The following is a 20501-nucleotide window of genomic DNA, read 5'->3' as shown; positions in this document are numbered from 1 at the left end:
TGGGGCAGAATTTGCCTTACTGAGAATTATGATGGGTTTAAAAGGTAGAATAACGGGGCACCTGTGTGGCTTATTTGGGTTAAGTGTCCGACTCTTGGTTTCAGCTCAGGTCATGACCTCACAGTTTGTGAGTTTGAACCCCGCATCGGGCTCCATGCTGACAACGTAGAGCCTGCTTGGGATTCTCTCTCTCTCTCTCTCTGTCCCTCCCATGCTCACTCTCTCTCTTTCTCTCTCTCTCAAAATAAATAAATAAACTTAAAACAAAAAACTGGCGTGTAATAATTAAAATGAGGTCGTGTTAGGCAAGGATTCGTAGGTGAATTATTAGAACAGAATAGGTAGTACTGAAATTAACCCTCGTATATGATACGGGGATTTTCATAAACCAGTGGGGAAGGTATGAGTGACTTAATACGCCATTAAGGAAGTTGGCTACTCAGGGAAAGACAAAGTCTGTTCGTCACTTTATAGCATAAGACGGCTTACGGCACATAGCCACGTATGTGCTGTATATCGTATATAGCATGTAGGAAGACATATAGAGAAAGCCACAGATTAAATGTAAAAAGAAAACTATAAAAAGAATAAGATGTTAATTATGGTAGATTGACCATGTATTTAACACCCATCCTTCTGGAGACCCCGCTGAGATGAGGAAAATAATAAAACCTACAATCGACAATGATCAAGAAAGCGGGAGAAGGCTTTCCCAGAATGAGAGACAATAACACAACTTTGGGAGACAAACGGCAGACAGAACAGTGGTGACTGATAAAAATTGTACGGAGTAGCCTCAAGTTTAGAAACCAAGAAACTGAGCCCATTTGCCCTGGAGAACTCCGAAGAAGCTCGAGGTCAGAAATTCCAGGCACTTGTTGGTGCAGCCTGAGACATGGTGCTAAAAATAAAGGAAAATCTCATGTAAACAGATGACCCCCCCACCTTCCAATCTCCTCCTCGATTCCATCCGGCAGACCACTCACCCCCCGCAGTCTGGCCCCCTGACCAAAAGCCCGAGGTTTCCTCTAGGGTGGCCCTGGGGGAAAGACCCCAGAGTTCTGTGTTTGGAGCCTCCCCAGGGGGAAGGCATCACCAAGCCTTCCCAGATAATTGTCCCAAGAATACAAATTTTTCAACTTTAGAATCAAACTTCAGGCAAGATAGAAAAGTTAAATACGGTTTTGGATCAGAATGTGGACAGCGTTGGTGTTAATGCAAAAGTAAAAAGTACGTAATGTCTGCGATGTGCTTTGAATGCATCAAAAAATAAGACGGCCTGACGAGTGGATGGAGGGAGGACGGCTGGGTGTGTGATAAGGCAAAAGCCATAAAATCTTACGTATGGAACCTAGATGGTGGGTATGGGGGTGTTCACTGTAAAATTTTTCAACCCTTTTGAAAGTTGGAAAATTTTCATACTAGGATGTTGAAAAAGTAAAAGTATGGATCGTAAAAACTGGGAGGTGGGAGGGTCGGGCAACTGAAGGGAAGAGAAGGGATGCCTCCACTTGATGTAACAACATTGAAGTATTTGTCCTGCGTAAAAGAGATTTCCGGCAGGTTAAGTAAAAATAATGATTCACAGATGAAAGAGCTTGCCTCTGGGATCTGAGAGACAGAGGCAGGGTTAGAGACCATGGCTTTCAATAAAAAGTATCCTTATACCTATTAAATTTTAAAATACATACAGGGGCGCTTGGGTGGTTCAGTCGATGAAGCATCTGACTCTTGATTTCAGCTCAGGTCATGATCTCACAGTTCATGGGATCCAGGCCCTGTGTCGGGCTCTGAGCTGATGGCCTAGAGCCTTCTTGGGATTCCCTCTCTCTCCCTTTCTCTCTCTCTCTCTCTCTCTTCCCCTCTGCTCTTGTTCTCTTTGTCTCTCAAAATGAATAAATAAATAGCAAAAAATAAAATACAGACAGCGATTACTTGGATAAAACATTGAAGAATGATAACCTACAGGCTTTTTTTTTTTTCCTGGATAGCGAAGGGTGATAAAATTAATTCAATGAAAGAGCTTGCAAAGGAAATTACAACTTTGTTGCTCTCTCCACGTTAGACATTAAATAAAGTTAAAAGGGAAATGAACTAAAGAATATGTGTACTGAAATAGGACAGATGGGTGGTTTTATCTTCCATGTATATAGAACTCCTACAAACCAATGAGAACAGCTACCTCCCAAGCCGGCAGGGCCCACAGACCAAAGACTATTTGAGGGATTTCCTTTTTTTTTCTTTTTATTAAAAAAAATTTTGTTTTAATGTTTATTTATTTTTGAGAGAGAGAGAGTGTGTGTGTGCAAGTGGGGGAGGGGCAGAGAGAGAGGGAGACACAGAATCCCAAGCAGGTTCCAGGCTCTCAGCTGTCAGCACAGAGCCTGACGTGGGGCTTGAACCCACGAACGGTGAGATCATGACCTGAGCCGAAGTCAGATGCTTAACCCACTGAGCCACCCAGGTGCCCTGAGGGATTTCCTATTTTGAATTGAAATAATAACATCGCCTTTCACATCAAAACATCTTTCAAAACTGTGAAGACAGATCAAATCCCATTTTCGTTTCTTTCCTTTCCATCTTTTTTGTTTATTGAGTGTCCTCTGTAACTTAACCCACCTCGTTTTAGAGTTTGATAACACTAATTGGGAGTCATAGCAAACACAGTAGGACATCACCCAGTTTATTATTAAAAAAAATTTTTTTTCAATATATGAAGTTTATTGTCAAATTGGTTTCCATACAACACCCAGTGCTCATCCCAAAAGGTGCCCTCCTCAATACCCATCACCCACCCGCCCCTCCCTCCCACCCCCCATCAACCCTCAGTTTGTTCTCAGTTTTTAAGTCTCTTATGCTTTGGCTCTCTTCCACTCTAACCTCTTTTTTTTTTTTTCCCCTTCCCCTCCCCCATGGGTTTCTGTTAAGTTTCTCAGGATCCACATAAGAGTGAAAACATATGGTATCTGTCTTTCTCTGTATGGCTTATTTCACTTAGCATCACACTCTCCAGTTCCATCCATGTTGCTACAAAGGGCCATATTTCATTCTTTCTCATTGCCACGTAGTACTCCATTGTGTACATAAACCACAATTTCTTTATCCATTCATCAGTTGATGGACATTTAGGCTCTTTCCATAATTTGGCTATTGTTGAGAGTGCTGCTATAAACATAAGGGTACAAGTGCCCCTATGCATCAGTACTCCTGTATCCCTTGGGTAAATTCCTAGCAGTGCTATTGCTGGGTCATAGGGTAGGTCTATTTTTAATTTTTTGAGAAACCTCCACACTGTTTTCCAGAGTGGCTGCACCAATTTGCATTCCCACCAGCAGTGCAAGAGGGTTCCTGTTTCTCCACATCCTTTCCAGCATCTATAGTCTCCTGATTTGTTCATTTTGGCCACTCTGACTGGCGTGAGGTGATATCTGAGTGTGGTTTTGATTTGTATTTCCCTGATAAGGAGCGACGTTGAACATCTTTTCATGTGCCTGTTGGCCATCTGGATGTCTTCTTTAGAGAAGTGTCTTTTCATGTTTTCTGCCTATTTCTTCATTGGATTATTTGTTTTTCAGGTGTGGAGTTTGGTGAGCTTTTTATAGATTTTGGATACTAGCCCTTTGTCCGATATGTCATTTGCAAATATCTTTTCCCATTCTGTTGGTTGCCTTTTAGTTTTGTTGGTTGTTTCCTTTGCTGTGCAGAAGCTTTTTATCTTCATGAGGTCCCAGTAGTTCATTTTTGCTTTTAATTCCCTTGCCTTTGGGGATGTGTCAAGTAAGAAATTGCTACGGCTGAGGTCAGAGAGGTCTTTTCCTGCTTTCTCCTCTAGGGTTTTGATGGTTTCCTGTCTCACATTCAGGTCCTTTATCCATTTTGAGTTTATTTTTGTGAATGGTGTGAGAAAGTGGTCTAGTTTCAACCTTCTGCATGTTGCTGTCCATTTCTCCCAGCACCATTTGTTAAAGAGACTGTCTTTTTTCCATTGGATGTTCTTTCCTGCTTTGTCAAAGATTAGTTGGCCATACGTTTGTGGGTCTAGTTGTGGGGTTTCTATTCTATTCCATTGGACATCACCCAGTTTAAAGGGCCTGACTGTGAGCAAGTGTTAGCGTCTGTCTCAGGGCCTCCTGTCCACTGTCCTTTGCATCTAAATAGCTCTCATTTTCCCAGCAGGACCTGAGCAGGCAGGACTGCTCCCATAATCCTGTTAGATTTTTCCACAGGGCAGTTCCACTGGTGACGCTAATATTATGTGGCCGGCTGTGACCTTCAAGGATAACCAAGAACTTGCGATTCGGTACCACAAAACTTCACTTCATGTGAGAGGAATGTTGCGGTTAAAAATGCACAGGTGAAAATGTGATACTGTCCATATTTTCTCGAATAGATTTGTAAGCCTTATGGACAATCCTATTGATAATACCCAGTGTGAAGACGGTGTGGAAGTGATGGAAAGTGAACAAGATCGTCAACACTTTGATAAAGAATTTTTGAAAGCCTATATTGAAGATCTTAAAGAAAGAGGTACGTCAATCACCTTTAAAATTCTTTTTAATGAATATACAGGATTCTGTGCGCTCATGCGACACATTTGACACGAGTCACATCGGCAACACGCTAATTGGTTATTTTTCCAGGTACCAAATATCTATAGTTTCTCTAAAATACTAACATTTTCTAGTGTACTTGTCATCAACTATTTGACAGGCCAGGGAACATACACTTCAGACGTGGCATTACTGACTGTATATGTATGAGTTTTTAACTAAATGACATTGACAAAAGGCTATCCTAGTTAATGGGAAGGTAAGATTCCATTTCAAAGTCCATTTAAGTTCAACTTTAGAAAAGTTGGGTTACATAAATCAAGGTCCACTTATATATAAAAATCACAAAAGGAGAAACGCGAGGTGGCAGACTGGTACCTAGGTTGGGTTAGCTCTGGTTTTCCCACGGGTGGTGATATTACAGAGGAGCACGGGCGGTCACAGGACCTCAGGAAAGGGTGGGAAGCCTTTTCCCCAGTGGCTGTTTTCCAAAGACTTTTCCGGAATGTCAGAAGCCCTTCTTTCTGCCACAAGCACACAAACACAGGAAAAAGGCATAAGTCACTCTTTGTTTTTCTAATCGCCACCTGCTTCCTGGGTATGGATGCCTGAGAGTTCTCTCTTACTTTTCCAGGTCCCTTGTTTTTGTGAGTTAGGTAGGGACCTGCCAGAAAGATGTCCCGCAGGTGGATTTAGGGAGGAGGTGGCCCTGGCCCCCAGAGCTTTGAAAATGTGCACCTTGGTCACCCTCAGAAAATTTGCATGTGGGCTTGCTGCCCCCCCCCACCCCCCATTCATGGACTAAAGATGATTGATCACATGTAGCTATTCAGGGGTTTCATGACAGCACTGGAAGACACCATTTATTTGTCAAATTAAAACTTTTATCTCCGATCTATTCGGTCATCCCTAATCTTGGATGTTGAAATATTATGAGATAGGAGCGCCTGGGTGGCTTGGTCGGTTGAATGTCCAACCTCAGCTCGGGTCACGATCTCACGGTTCATGAGTTTGAGCCCCACAATGGTCTCTCTGCTCTCAGCACGAGCCGACTTCGGATTCTATGTCTCCCTCTCTCTCTGCCCCTCTCCCACTTGCTCTCTCTCGCTCTCTCTCAAAAATAAACACTAAAAAATCTTTGAGAAAACCAAATATTGTGAAATAAATTAGAAATTTGTGTGAAACATGAAACAAATAGAGAACCATTTATTTTGTCAAAATTTATCTTTGGGTTGTATAATTTTCCTCTTGGGTAAACCTTCATTGTTGTATTTTGTTGATTTGTTCATAGTTACATTTTAGAGTTATTGTTTAAAAATGCAAGAAAGAATTAGAGAACACAGGTATTTAGCTTTGGATCTGTTGGTCAGCGATAACATAATTTGCTTTTAAAATTTAACTTTAGTGTTGATAGCTTTTTTCATTTTAATTTTTTTAATGTTTATTTGTTTTTGAGAGACGGAGTATGAGTGGGGGAGGGGCAGAGACAGAGAGAGACCTAGAATCCAAAGCAGGCTCCAGTATCTGGGCTGTCAGCAGAGAGCCTGATGTGGGGCTTGAACTTATGAACCCTGAGATCAGAACCTGAGCCCGAAGTCAGATGCTTAACTAGCTGAGCCACTCAGGCTCCTCTAGTGATGATAGCTTTTGAACTTATTCATTTATTTCTAAATAATTATAATAATTCTATCCTTCATATGTTCATGTTGGTTCACAGGACATTGCCAATATTCAGCTGGTTTTTACCTGTAAAAATGACAATTTCTTTGTTTTACATTTTTTTAAAGTTTATTTTTAAGAGAGAGAGAGAGAGAGAGAGTGCGCAAGTGGGGGAGAGGCAGAGAGAGAGAGAGAGAGAAAGAGAGAGAGACAGAATCTGAAACAGGCTCTAGGCTCTGAGCTGTCAGCACAGAGTCCAATGTGGGGTTCAAACCCATGAACCATGAGATCATGACCTGAGCTGAAGTTGGATGCTTAACTGTCCGAGCCACCCAGGCATCCCCAAAAATGACAGTTTCTTAACAGTTCAACCTATATGTGGTTGGGCATATTCTTAAAGTTTGTTTGCTTTTCTTCATCGTGGTGTCTTCCTTCTTTTCTCTCCTTCCCCTTCACTCTAACATCTGAGTCAGACCCAGAGTCCAAAGCTGTAAGGAAAAAGTGTAGCTTTAGTGAGACATGTGACCCTCCAACGTCATGTGATTCAAGCATGATGAGGAAGTGAAACTCCTCACTGGTCCTCAAGCATTAGTGAACCTAAACAATCACCTGCAGGCCCCACCCTCAGAGATTTTGACTCGCCAGATCCGGGGTAGGGCCTAGAACGTGCATTTCTAACAAGTTCCCAGGTGATGTTGATGCCTTGGGTCCGGGAGCCTCACCTGGAGAGCCATTGGTCTAGACCATCCTTTGACAGAATTTGGCTGTGAAGACAGAGTGGGCAGTAACCTGTATCAACAGCAAGACTAAGAAAAGGCATACTTCCTAAGATCCTACTTGGTTTAGGAATAGCCCCAACTTTGCTCCCAAACCGTCTTCCCTTCTACCTGGTGTCCACGGTCTCAGGTCCTTGGCCTTTGATTTCTCTTTTGTCAGTTGGTATTATTTTAGGGTCACAAAGGTTCCAGATCCTGATGCAGCTATGTGAGTCTGTTGGAGAGATTGCAGAAGAATGAGGGTTAAGAATTCTCTTCTAGATGTAAATGTTTCTAACGCACGACTAGGATTGGTGAAGGCAAATGTCACCCTTAATGGGGACAGGAGAGTGCATTTATCTCTATCCTTAACATATGAAGTAGTAACTTGTGTGGTGACCTAAGCCATGGCTTGTAGCTACAGTTGGTGATAAAATGGGGACTGGTTGAATCGACTTGTTCCTCTTGTTACAGAATCTGTTCCCAGCTATACCACCAAAGTATCTTTCAGTCTTCAGCTTTAATACTATCCATCAGAAGACTGCAGAATCTCCCTGTCCCGTGGAGCCAGCAATCTTCGTGTTGTGGAATAACGGTTTGTGCGTAAGGACAAAGTCTAGACACCACGGTCATAGTTAGGAAAAATGGATTTCAAATTTCACATTTATGAATACTTCTCTCTGGGGGCTGGAGAGTTGATAAATGGGTTTATAGAAGTAATATGTAAGGGTTCATTTGCATATACTTATTTCTAAACAATCCACAATATTTTAGAAAATGCGTTCGTTTTAAAAATTATAACTCAAAGACCAAATTAGGAAGTTGATCGCACTGATTTTAAGAATCCAGGAATAAAGAAAGGGGTTGTAAAAAGAACATTTGTATTGGGCTAGTCAAATGAGATTTTATTTTATTTACCTTTATTTTTTTATTAAAAAAATTTTTTAACGTTTTATTTATTTTTGAGAGACAGAGAGAGAGAGAGAGAGTGTGCAAATGGGGGAGGGGCAGAGAGAGGAAGAGAGACACAGAATCTGAAGCAGGCTCCAGGCCCTGAGCTGTCAGCACAGAGCCTGACGTGGGGCTCGAACACACGGGCCATGAGATCATGACCTGAGCTGAAGTCGGACGCTTAACCAACTGAGCCACCCAGGCACCCCTATTTTGAAGGAGTTTTAATGTGTGATTTCTTTTACTGAGGAGAGTTTTCCTTGGGCTTATGCAAACTGCTATTTTCATATGTTTCAATGATGTTTTGTAAGTGTAGGGTCTTGGGAGAGACTTTGGGCATAATTTGGGCATTGACTGTCGGAAGAAGGGCTGGATTGTCTGCCCGTGCATTGGGCACAGGACATTCAGAGGGTGCACTGGGGGCCCTAGCAGAGTCGGGGCCTGGCTGGTCCTGGGAAGCCTTACGTGGGCTGCATGGATGGTCCCCCTGCCCTGAGTGGGAACCTTGGGGGTCCTGGGACCCACCTTAGAGCAGGGAGCAGAGGTAGTACCTTTAGGGACTCCTCCTCCAAGGTGGCTGCACAGGGTAGCAGGGATGGCTAGTCCACACTGGTGAGGAGCCCCTAGCAAGGCTTCCTTGCAGATACCACAGGAGAACTCTGCCCATGGCCATAATGCTACGGTCCGCAGGAAGGTCATGAGACTGTTTTATGGTGGCAAAGATGGGATTCATTTTAGGGCTTTGGACTCTTACAACACATCGTATGATTTGGAGAAATTGTACAAATATCTATTTTTATACCATTGTCTTGAGCTAAAATCAACAGGATTGTGAGTTGAAGATAAGCTTTAACAAGTAGCTCTCGTGACTAAGAAGGAAAAAGTGCATATTTCACATATTTATATATGAATCAACTCCTACGTGGTCTAGTTCAGTGCTGTTAAGTAGAATTTTCTGCAGTGATGGAAATGTTCTATATCTGTGCTGTCCAAATGTAGTGACCCCCAGATACATGTGCTTTTTGACCACTTGAACAATGACTGGCATAACTGAGGAATTTTTAATTAATTTAGAATTTTTAATTAAATATAATTTTAGATTGCCACAGGTGGCTACCATATTGAACACGCACGTCTAGCCAGTTGGGTTTTGGGGGAAGAAACGAAGGGTGATTTTTATTTTCTCTTATCAGAAGGGCTACTATGACACCCCCCATATTTTGTCTTGGTGGACTGAATCAAAATTCCAAGTATTTTATCCTCAACAGATGCAAAACGGGCAGAGCATTCTAGAATCACATGGTAATACTTCAGCGGAGGATTGCCTCAAGTTAGAAACAAACTCTGAGAAGTAGGTTAAGAGATGAAAAGAGTTCACTTCAAGTGAACAGCAAACAATTATATTTTTCTTTTTAACTCCTTAAAAATGGGACTGAAATTTGTTAATTGAACTACTCGAATAAGTTTGAGACTTTGTTTCGTGCCAAGGTATATGTTGTAGATAGTCAAATAGAAAATAAATCTTAAAGGGGGGGCAAATGGGGCTTTCATGAAAATTGTCCATGACTTATGTAAAATTTATTTCAATAAAACCAGTCTTTTGTGCGAAAACCTTGTGTTGGTGTTACATATAAGGGAAAAAGTACTGCACCGATATATAATTATCTCGTGTTACATAATATCCCAAACCAAATATATTGTTTGAATATGACGTTTGTAGGACACCACTTAATCTATTCATATATGTATAAAAATACAGCCAGATTATAGCGCAGAATATGTATTTTAGTGGAAATACCCTAGAGATTTGAAAATTTGATGTGATGCGTATGAACTGATTCATAATTTGGAAAAGGAATTTCCATTGCGGGGCACATGTATGAGCACTAAAGCTATATGAATAAAGGAATAAGATGTACTTCTTAGAAGAAAAATGCTCTGGTTCCAAAAGCTTATTAGTATACCCGTTTTCATACATTGGACGTTAAAGGGACAAAGACACTTAGGTGAAATCATTCGGTAGTGCATTTTACTTACTAGCAAGGTCCGCATCACATTTCTTGACCGGAGCTTTCTAGAACGACCGGTTGGCGTGCTTGCCAAACTCCAGTTTAGGGTAACTTCGTGATGATGGCAAACAGAAAGGTCCAGAAATCAGTTACTGTCTTTCCTTCTCTGTATCCTTTCCTTCCCACCTCAGTGTGTCTCTTGAATCTCTCACTACTCCTGAGCGGGAAGGAAAACGTACTTCGAGGTACTGTTTTGTGGTGGGTGTAGGTTTACTCGATTCTAATTTCCCGTGTCCTAAGTCTGCTCCATTCCTGATGCACAGGGACAGCAAATAGTTTCCCCCACCCTACTTGTCAGTAGCAATATTTGGTATCAGGGTAACTTTTGATCACGTAACAACACTTCTTAGGATTTTAACGTACTTTCCAATTCTTTCTTGAAATGAAAGTTCTTGACTCTAGTCTTCAGTGAGCTTACAAGTTGTTCAACATCCGCTTCCCTTAATGTTCCCATTATCTAAGTTTTCTACCGTGCTCTAGTTTGTTTTCCTTATTGACATACACTAAATCATTCCACCCATCCCGCCTATCTTTGGATACAGTAGAGTCTCTCTGGGAGGGATACCGGCACGTGTTTCCCACCTCCCTGTATCTGCAATCTCTTTATTGTGCAAACGTGGACTCACACGCACGTGCCCGTTCCAGGCTCTTCTGCAGTCTGGTCACCACCGGGACTCAGGGATCCAGGACTCTCTCAAGAAGTAAAAAGTAAAATAAATCTTTATTTTTTTTAAGTTTTATTTATTTTAGAGAGGGAGAGAGAGAGAGAGAGGACATGAGCAAGTGGGGGAGGGGCAGCGAGAGGGGGGACAGAGGATCTGAAGCAGGTTCTGTGCTGACAGCGGAGAGCCTGATGTGGGGCTCAAATCCACAAACCGCGAGATCGTGACCTGAGCTGAAGCTGGATGCTTAACTGACTAAGCCACCCAGGTGCCCCGAGAAGACAATTTCTAAGGCTGATTTCATCTTAAACATTTTATGACTTGCCTTCCACTAAAAATTAAAAAAAAAATTTTTTTTAAGTTTATTTATTTTGAGAGAGACAGTGACAACATGACTTGGGGGGGGGGAAGAGAGAGAGAGAGAGAGAGAGAGAGAGAATCCCAAGCAGGCTCTGCAGTGTCAGCACAGAGCCTGATACAGGGCTCGAACTCACAAAACCGTGAGATCATGACCTGAGCCGAAACCGAGAGTTGGGTGTTTAACCAACTGAGCTACCCAGGTGCCCCAGAACCCCTTTTTGTATTAACGACCCGCCATGTCCTTCCTACCTCACTGGTCACTCAGCTGCCAGCTGTTTATGGGGCTACTAGGTACGCTTGTTCCTTAGACATGTGTTTGTAACTGTCTTGTCCACTATCACATTTTAAGTTTCTGGAGTTTGCTGAATAGGTATACAGACTGGGCTCAAATATTTGAAAGCAAATAGCAAGCCCCAGAAGAATTTGCCTACACATTTCTTTTGTGTTCCCAATACTTCTGTCTGTGCTGAGATGTACAAATATTATTTCTGATATTGCCTTGAAAGAGTAAGCTTGCTGGGGCGCCTGGGTGGCTCAGTCGGTTAAGCGTCCAACTTCGGCTCAGGTCATGATCTCACGGTTTGTGAGTTCGAGCCCTGCGTCGGGCTCTGTGCTGACAGCTCGGAGCCTGGAGCCTGCTTCAGATTCTGTGTCTCCCTCCCTCTCTGCCCTTCCCTGTTTACACATGCTCTCTCTCTCAAAAATAAAAAATAAACGTTAAAAAAAACAATAAAAAATATCTTTCCTTAAAAGAAAACTTCCATTGTAAAAAAAAAAATTGCATTTTCTAGAAATTTAGCACGCCCATCGGTATAGCTATTATAAAGAAAACAACAACCCAGAAAATAAAGTGTTGATGAGGATGTGGAGAAGTTGGAACGCTTGTCCCTGTCGGTGAGAGTGTAAAATGGTGGAATCACTAGGGAAAATAGCATGGCAATTCCTCAAACACTTAAAAATAGAATTACTGTATGTTCTACCATTTCCACTTCTGAGTGTGTATACAAACGAGTTGAAAGGAGGGTCTCAAAGAGCTATTGATACACTTGCATTCTTAGCAGCACTACTTACAACAGCCGAGAGGTGGGAGCCACCCGGATGTCTAAGATGGATAAACAGAATGCGGTATATACAAACCATGGAATATAATTCAGCCTTAGAAAGGAAGGAAATCCTTCCCATGCTACAACGTGGAGGAAACATGAGGATATTACGCTAAGTGAAATAAACCAGTGACAAGAAGACAAACGCTGTATGAGTCTGCCTATATAAGGTCCTCAGGGAAGTCACATTCATGGGGATAGAAAGAAGAATGGTGGTTAGCAGGGACTGAGGAAGGGAGAAAACGCGAGTTGTCGTCTAATGGGTACGGAGTTCTGAAAATGAAGAAGTCAGTGACAAGCTGAGCACGTGCTCCAAGTGGGTGTATATTTGTTTATTTACACATTGTGTCACAATACCATTCTACTCATACATCAACATACATTATAAGCCACACAACAAGAAATAGTAAAGGACAAAGAAACAAAAAATGGAGTTTGAAGGTTCTATCCCCAACCTGGGTAGATGGTCCTACCTTGACCACACAGGTGGTGCTACCTTGGTCCCCCCTGAGCTGTGTGGACCCTGCTGTGGAGACCACTGCTTTGAGACCCAGGTTTTCAGCCTAATGAAAACCACAGCAAGTGCCTCCACAGACTGATGTCACAGGGTCTGGGCACGCTTCTCTGGTGAGAGGACCCACGGGTCTCCTGAGATTTCCAGATGGTTCTGTGGGCTATAATGGTTTCGGTCTACAGAGAATGAGCAGGATTTCAGTGTCTTTTAAATAACATTGAATGGAGGTGAAATTAACATGAAATTAACCGTTAAAGCTCACATGAAATCAACCATTTAAAAATGAACAATTCAATGGCGTTTACCGCATTCACAGTGCTGTACAACCACCTCCTCCATCTTGGGCCAAACATTTTCATCACCACTCACCACCTCCCCCCACCCAAAAAAAGCCCCCGTACAGATTAATCCCCTTCCCCACAGCCCCTGGCAGTCACCAATCTGCTCCCTGTCTCTGTATTTACCTATTCTGGAAATTTCCTATCCTTGGGATCATACTACATGACTTTGAACTTGGCGTCACGTTGAGATCCACTGAATAGTCTCTACGATAATCACCACCATGATGACTAGGACGAGGCAAAAACAGCAAACATTCCCATACCTGCACCTGGGATTCGGGGCTATGTGGGAACAGAGTCCCTCACTCCAGCGGGTGACCTGAACTCGCCTCTCCACGTGGTGGTAGGTGTTTGCTCTCGGGCTCCAGTGGGTGGGGAGGCTGGCAGCCTGCGTGGGCCCTGCATACGAGGGTCTGGGTAAAGGCTTTCCCTTGTTGGCCTGGGTGTTCACCGCGTCCACTGTGGTGCCACTCCCTGTGGGAGAGGGCATGGGAATGATGGTCCCGAATGTAGGTGAGCTTATGGAGGCAAGTGCCGGGGACACCGGTGCCTGCACGGCTGGACCCACCCCACTCTGAGCACAAAAGCCCTGTAGACATGCCTCACAGTTGTTACTGTCATGCGGCCCCTCAAGAGAGATTTCCTTGATCATAGGAAGCTCCTCCATCGACTTAAATCCTTCTCTGTAGCATTTCTTCAGAATTCGGAACACCAAGTTATTCAGGATCCTTGAGATGTTCTCTGTGGTGAACTCGGGAACCTCAAATGGAGACTGAAAGCACTTCCGACATCTCTGGGCAAAGACCCTCATCTTCACCTTGCCCTGGGGTTCCCCCTTACTCTTGTGCATGTGGAAAAGGACCTGAACTTGGGAAGAGGCCCAACGACGAGAGCACAGGGAGCACTGGAACCTGCGGAGACAGAAGATGAGGCCCTCAGCTTGGCCCAGGAAGGCTGAGTTGGGGGCTGGGCCAGAGGGAAGAAAGGGGACCCAACAACACACAGATGTGGTTTGACCGGGGCTGCGGTGAGTGGGGAAAGAACTCAGCGAGCCCCTCACTCCTGCCTCCATGGTGTTGCCAACATGCCCTGGGACCCACAGGTGTCTGTCATGAAAATAGCTAATCACAAGGTGTCTGCACTGGAGGGGATTTTCTAAGTCCAACTCGATCACGCTGGAGATGAGGCACGTGTTGGAACTAATCGTGTGCAGAGACTCAGTGGGTGTAAGAAGCAGGACTAGACCTCCAGGCTCCTGGCCCCAAACCAAGGCTTCTTCAAATGTAGACAGAAGTGAGTCAAAAAGCTACAGGTGCAACAGCAGCCATTAAATCAGCCCCCAAGAACCCTGAACTAAAATCCACCAATGGTACAAATGGGTGTTGGTTAAGTGTTACCGTCTGAAAGTTTATGCCTCCCCACAATTCACATGCCGGAATCCTACCCTTCAAAGGTGATGGACGATGTTAGAAGGCCTTTGGGATGTGATTAGGTCATGGGGGGAGCCCATGCGAATGGGATTAGTGCTCTTATCAAAAAGATCCCATAGAGCTCCCCAGCTCCTCCCACCACGTGAGGATACAACAGAAGTCAACCCAGAACCAACCCAGAAGAGGGCTCTCACCTGACCAGCTAGCACCCTGACCTTGGACTTCCGGCCCCTAGAACCATGAGCAATCATGTCTGTTGCATATAAGTTGCCCAGTCTGTTTTTTCTTTTTAAAATTTTTTAAATATTTATTTATTTTTGAGAGACAGAGAGAGGCAGAGCGTGAGCAGGGGAGGGGCAGAGAGAGAGGGAGACACAGGATCTGAAGCAGGCTCCAGGCTCTGACCTGTCAGCACAGAGACCGACATGGGGCTCGAGCCCATGAACCACGAGATCATGACCTGAGCGGAAGCCAGATGCTCAACTGACTGAGCCACCCAGGTGCCTCTGTTTTGCTCTGTTCTGTTTTTTTTGTTTTTCTTTGTTTTTTTTTTTTTATAGCTGCCCAAACAGACTGAGGCAATAAGTCATAGCCCCACAGATCAGGGAAGGTCTAGTGTCCTAAGAAAAACATTGCTCTGCCCTGTTGCCCAGGGTCCCTGACAGTATTACAGGGAGATCACAGTGTCCAGCTGTCTCTCCTTTTACGCCCCTCCAACCCAGTTGGGTTCTGTGTGTGCCTGGTCTCAGGGTACAAGAGAATGACACCTCGTCTCCACAGGGAAGAGGGCAATTTCCTGAGCTCAGATATTTGGACACTCACGGCAGGAGAGATGGAGAGAGGGGAAGGAGGCAGGGAAGCACATGGCTGCCCCCACGATGGGAATCATGGGAGACACAGAAGCTGCAGGCTGGCAGGGCCGTCTCATGCTGATCAGCTTGCCTGTGTGCTCTCTCCTGCTTCGCAGCCCAGTTACGTTGGGCAATGTGACCGGATGCCCAATGGGAGGTGGGCAGCGACATGGGCTACTTCCAAATCTAGTGCAGAAGCTCTTGGAAAACGCTTCACTCTTCTTCCTCCGCCTCGGAGACCCTGGGACCATGTGTTAGGTCAAATCACCGACAGTTCGTGGTTCGGGGGGTGGGGGGTGGTGCTCTGGGCTCTGCTCTTCCGGCTGATGTCCCTTGTCCCTCCCTCTGGGTCATGCTGCTCTGCTCACATGCCAGCTCAGAGTTCAAGGAAAGAAAGGAAAGAAAGGAAAGAAGGAAGGAAGGAAGGAAGGAAGGGAGGAAGGGAAGGAAGGGAAGGAAGGGAAGGAAGGGAAGGAAGGAAGGAAGGAAGGAAGGAAAGGAAGGAAGAAGAAATGAGCTGAGATTTTGCTCGGGTGCTCCTGGCTTGGGAAGCCGTGGGCCACCAGGAGAGGAGAGCTCTGTTTCCTCTGCCCAGACCCTGCCCCGGAGAGGAGGGCAGTGGGCAGGGACCGAGCCCCTGACCCAGTCCTAGGAGAGAGTCCCGGGCTCCCACCCTCTGGCAGGTGGGCAACCCCACCCACCTGACCCTTGGAGCTCTGCTTTCCCACCCGGATAAAAGGGTGGGGCTTTGGATGGACTCCTGAGGGTCTTAGTTTAAAAGGATCCATCAGCCTGGAGCAGAGGGGACAAGATGCATATTCCTCAGCTACCCCTATCCTCTGTCCTCTCCTGGAGGGGCTCCTCAGGCCTCTCCCTCCTAGGCTCTGTCATGAGCCCAGGTCCCCCGAGGCAGGGAGCGTATGCAGGGAACGTAGCTCTCTCAATTTTCCTCACTGCTATCCCCTCCCCCGATTTCTCTGCATCAAGGCGTCTGCCTACACCAGTGCCCGGTCCTGCTACGGTGTGAGGTTCACTGTAGTAAGGAAAAAGCCTTCACCGAAGCTAAAGCTTCTTGGGTGATGGGCATCTTACTTCCTGTAGCGCTCAATTTGCAAGCACAGAATGGAATGAGAAAAGTAGCAAGTGGGGGCACCGGGGTGGCTCAGTGGGTTAAGCGTCCGACTTCGGCTCAGGTCGTGATCTAACGGGTCGTGGGTTCAAGCCCCGCGTCGGGCTCTGTGCTGACAGCTCAGAGCCTGGAGCCTGCTTTGGATTCTGTGTCTCCCTTTCTCTCTGCCCCTCCCCTGCTCTTGCTCCGTCCCTGACTCTCTCTCTCAGAAATAAATAAACATTAAAAAAAAATAAATAAGAAAGAACAGTAGCAAGTATACACAGCCACGAATAAACAAGAATGTTCTGGAATACGTCCCCTCCCGTTCCCCACTCACCTGGCGAAGGCCCACTGCTGGTACTGTGACCACCCTGGCTGCAGGGTGTTGGGAAGAAGGTCTTTGTCTAGTGTCAAGGTCCATTTGTGCCATGGTTTCAGCTCCTGAATTAATTCCTGGAACACCTGCTTCCATACCTCCACGTCCTCACCCATCGCCACTGCTGTGGAGAGCCGGGTGCGTCAGGATCTCCTGGACTCTGGACTCTCCCGGATCTGGAAGCAGGACATGAGGTTTCCAGCTTTACAGAGCAAGGGCTGGGGCCCGCTCTCCCAATGTGGACCCGACCTGGGCCCGTGGACCAGCTCTTTGCCTCAAGGTCAAAGGTCAGTCGAGTCTGGCTCCCAGTTCCGAGAACAGTGCTAGCCTCCACAGGGAATTTCGAAAGACGCGGCGTGCATGGTTCCGGCCAACAAAATATTACCAAGGGCAAGGTCGGGACCCTGGGTTGGGAGAAGTGGACTCACTCTGGCTCTGAGCACCTGCCCCTTCATCTGGAATGGATAGAGGCTTCCCCGGGCTCTTTCTGGTTCTAGCACTTGAAAGTCCTTATCCGTTGGGCTGCTGTGCTCCCAACTGGGGAGGAGAGCCGCAAAGAAGAGGGCCGTGGCCATCGTGTCCCTCCCCGGCTCCCTGCATCCCTGCTCCGCGCTCTTCGCTTCCCGTTCATAGGACCAGATTTCACAGCCCCCAAGCTGTCCAAGGAGACTCCTGAGGCTCGTCTTCCTCCCCATTAGAAAACAAAGCTGACGCAAACAAAGCTGTGTGTCCAGATGAGGCTGCAAGGTCCCCAAGGGGGTGAGAGGCCAGTGGCCACACCCGACCCCACTTCCTGGAGGGGAGGCTTGAAAAGGAAGGACAGAGGAGAGGGGGCAGGCAACAGCCCAGGGAGGGTGGGCGAGATTCTGGGGACGACCCCCTCCCGGGCCAGCCTGGTGTTGACCTGCGTCACTTTCTCCTTTCCAAAAGAAAAGCCCCACCCTTGGCCATCCTCCAGCGTGGCCTCGGCCTCAGCCTCTCGCGGCACAAGAGCCTCTGTCCTGGTGTCCCCCCCAGGTGCCTCTGTGTAGCTCCAGCCACTCTCCGCATTGCAGCTGGGGGAGGAGTGGAAGGCCCCAAGCGCACAGTGCACTTCAGCATGGCCTTTGAAGCCCTCACAGGCCACCCTTGGCCCTGCCCAGCCCATCCTCTCCCAAGCCCACATCCACCCCTACACCCTAAGCCACAGCCCCTCACTCCGTGCCACCCAGCCCCGCGTCCTGGGCTCACGTTCGCCCCACGCAGAGCACCTGCCTTCGCTGACGTGGCTCCTGCCCCGGGTCCAGTTCCAGGGCCCAATAGCGCATGCTCCGTGTTCCACGCCCCTTCCCTCGCCCCACCCCCACCCCCCCCCCCCCCCCCCCCCCCCCGCCGCCCCGGGTCCCGCACCAGCGTCCTAGCTGCACCCGAGAAAGAAATCTCACCCATGGATAGTTGTATAAATGCAGATGCTTTTCTGCATCACAGAGGTGATTCAGAGGGAGGTGGAGACCAGAGGGTATTGAGACAATGGCCTGTCTTAACTTTTGGGTCTGGTATGAGGTCTTGTGTGAAAATGTCATAGGTGGTTCTGTGTTGTTAAAACTACCCTTGAAAGCCAGTGTGCAAGGAGACCTTGAAGATCCCCAGATGGCTCGGTGTTTCTATGTCCTGTGAAGATTACCTTTGGCGTCTTGCTCTACTAAGAATATTCTATTTATGTATTTATTTTATTTTATTAAAAAAATTTTTTTTTAGGGGCGCCTGGGTGGCGCAGTCGGTTAAGCGTCCGACTTCAGCCAGGTCACGATCTCGCGGGTCCGTGAGTTCGAGCCCCGCCTCAGGCTCTGGGCTGATGGCTCAGAGCCTGGAGCCTGTTTCCGACTCTGTGTCTCCCTCTCTCTCTGCCCCTCCCCCGTTCATGCTCTGTCTCTCTCTGTCCCAAAAATAAATAAACGTTGAAAAAAAAAATTAAAAAAAATTTTTTTTTTAATGTTCTTTTTATTTATCCTGTTAGAGAGAGTGCAAGCAGGGGAAGGGCAGAGAGAAAAGGAGAGAGAGAACCCCAAGCAGGCTCCTCACTGTCAGTGCAGAGCCCGATGCAGGGCTCGTACTCCTGAATCGTGAGATCATGACCTGAACCGAAGTCAGATGCTTAACCCACTGAGCTACCCAGCGCCCCATCAATAAGAACATTCTAACTGGAAAATTCTGAATTCTTAAATGATATAAGTATTTGAACACAGGCATTTAATGATGTGAGAAAGTTTGTCACATTTACGTTAACATAGGCTAAATGTCTTCCCTCTATCGTGAGTAACGTCATTTACCTGATCTTCCAGAGAATTCTGGGTGTCTGGGACAGGAGCGGGGTGTCAAGGCCTAGGAAGAGGCACATAAACTCAGCAGGCCTGAAGACAGCCAGAGATTCACATTCCTCGGACCAGCCCCGAAGTTCTCAGGGAACTGGTCTGGGCCTCAGATTTCTAAAAACTCCTCAAGCGATTCCGAAGCCTGGTTATGGTGGAGACAGGGAGGCTGAAGGGAAAGACAACGCGGGCAGGTCCTGGCCAGCAATCGCAGACTCAGAGGCAGAGATTTTCCCCACCCCTGCGCCCCTGCCCAGTGCTGTGCCCGAATCAGCCAGGCCTAAGACTGCCTAAAACTGTCCTAAGACCGCCTGGTTGCATCCACCAGCGGGGTCGCTGGCAGTCTGAGCTGTGGGGAGGAGGCAGGGGTGGGGTGGGAGAGAGGAAGGGGAGGGAAGGGGGAAAAGGAAACATAGGAGGGGCGAGGCAGGAGGGGTTTGCTGAAGCCACTTTGGCAACCTCCTTCCTGGCCTCACTGCAGCTGGAGAGAAGATTTATAAAGCAGGTGAGGGGACAGGGGACAGAATCGCGCTGTTGGTCAGGTCTTTGGTCTGGGGCTCCGACAGGCTGTGTGACGGTGGACAAGTCACTTTGGGCTTTTATGAGGAAGGATACTAAGCATGCCTGGTGCAGAGAAGGGCCCAGAAGGCAGCCACCGCTGGTCCCTGAAGCTTTACAAAAACAATTCCCAGGACTTCGTTTGGGCGGGTGACTCTCACAGAAACCCCTCCACTCTGGAAACGAGGGTTTAAGTGTATAAGCAGGAGCTCATCTCACTGCCTCTGCCTGGCAAGGGTTCTGTCCCTCCCTTCCTCGTGGGCAATGGCTGGGGCGCGTCCCTCCTCACACCCAGCTTCTAACCCAGAGGCTGTTCTCTTCCCAAGGTCCCAAAGGTCAGGGACCCTTGCTGTCACTCTTTCTGACCATCGGCTGGGCCCTGGCTCTGCTGCTGGGAGGGGGCCGCCATGTCGGAAAGCTTGGGATGTGCCCCGCTGACCTTGAACAAACAAGACGACCCTCTGCCTTCTTGCACGAGCTCTCGCGCTGAACACAAATGTCCTTTTCGTGGTCTACTAGTGCCATGTTTTCCAGAGTTTTGTGGTTTGGGGTTGGTGGTTTCGTGGTTCGAAGTGGCCACGAAGCGTAGTGCCCAAGCTCTGTCTGGTGCCCCTAAGTTCAAGTGCACTAAGCGCGAGCAGGCTGGGATGCGCCTCACGGAGAGAATGTGCGTGTTAGATAAGCTCCATTCGGGCACGCGTTCTCGTGCCGACGGCCGCGAGTTCAGCGTCAATAAATTAACAATATTTGCTACCTAAGGTGTCTTTAGACAGAAGCAACATAAGGTTCTGTATTGAGCAGTTGAACACAACGGTACTAGACGCTGGCAGGAACCTAAGTCTGTATTTCCCCTGGGAGCGATG

The 20501-nt window shown here is 46.8% G+C and overlaps 2 protein-coding genes across 4 annotated transcripts in view; one reads left to right on the top strand and one right to left on the bottom strand.

Annotated features, from left to right (window-relative positions):
* Positions 1-7912, top strand: part of LRRC2 (leucine rich repeat containing 2) — a 37733-nt gene extending 29821 nt beyond the window's left edge. For all 3 annotated transcript variants that reach the window (XM_030306153.1, XM_030306161.1, XM_030306167.2), the window contains 2 exons: positions 4391-4527; positions 7439-7912. In XM_030306153.1, coding sequence (XP_030162013.1) covers positions 4391-4527; positions 7439-7488 — 187 coding nt within the window. In that variant the 3' untranslated portion in view covers positions 7489-7912. The remainder of the gene's footprint in view (positions 1-4390; positions 4528-7438) is intronic.
* A 4513-nt stretch (positions 7913-12425) lies between these two features.
* RTP3 (receptor transporter protein 3) lies at positions 12426-17665 on the bottom strand. The gene is made up of 2 exons (XM_030306146.1): positions 16694-17665; positions 12426-13875 (listed from the first exon to the last, which is right to left on the bottom strand). Exons 1-2 carry the CDS (start codon positions 16846-16848, stop codon positions 13143-13145), a joined length of 888 nt encoding a protein of 295 aa, XP_030162006.1. The 5' UTR covers positions 16849-17665; the 3' UTR covers positions 12426-13142.
* Positions 17666-20501: the final 2836 nt, after the last annotated feature.

This window comes from Lynx canadensis, chromosome A2, assembly GCF_007474595.2.
Source record: "Lynx canadensis isolate LIC74 chromosome A2, mLynCan4.pri.v2, whole genome shotgun sequence".
Taxonomy (NCBI): Eukaryota; Metazoa; Chordata; class Mammalia; order Carnivora; family Felidae; genus Lynx; species Lynx canadensis.
The sequence above is the reverse complement of the archived record's forward strand: the minus strand, read 5'-3'. Positions and strand labels throughout refer to the sequence as shown.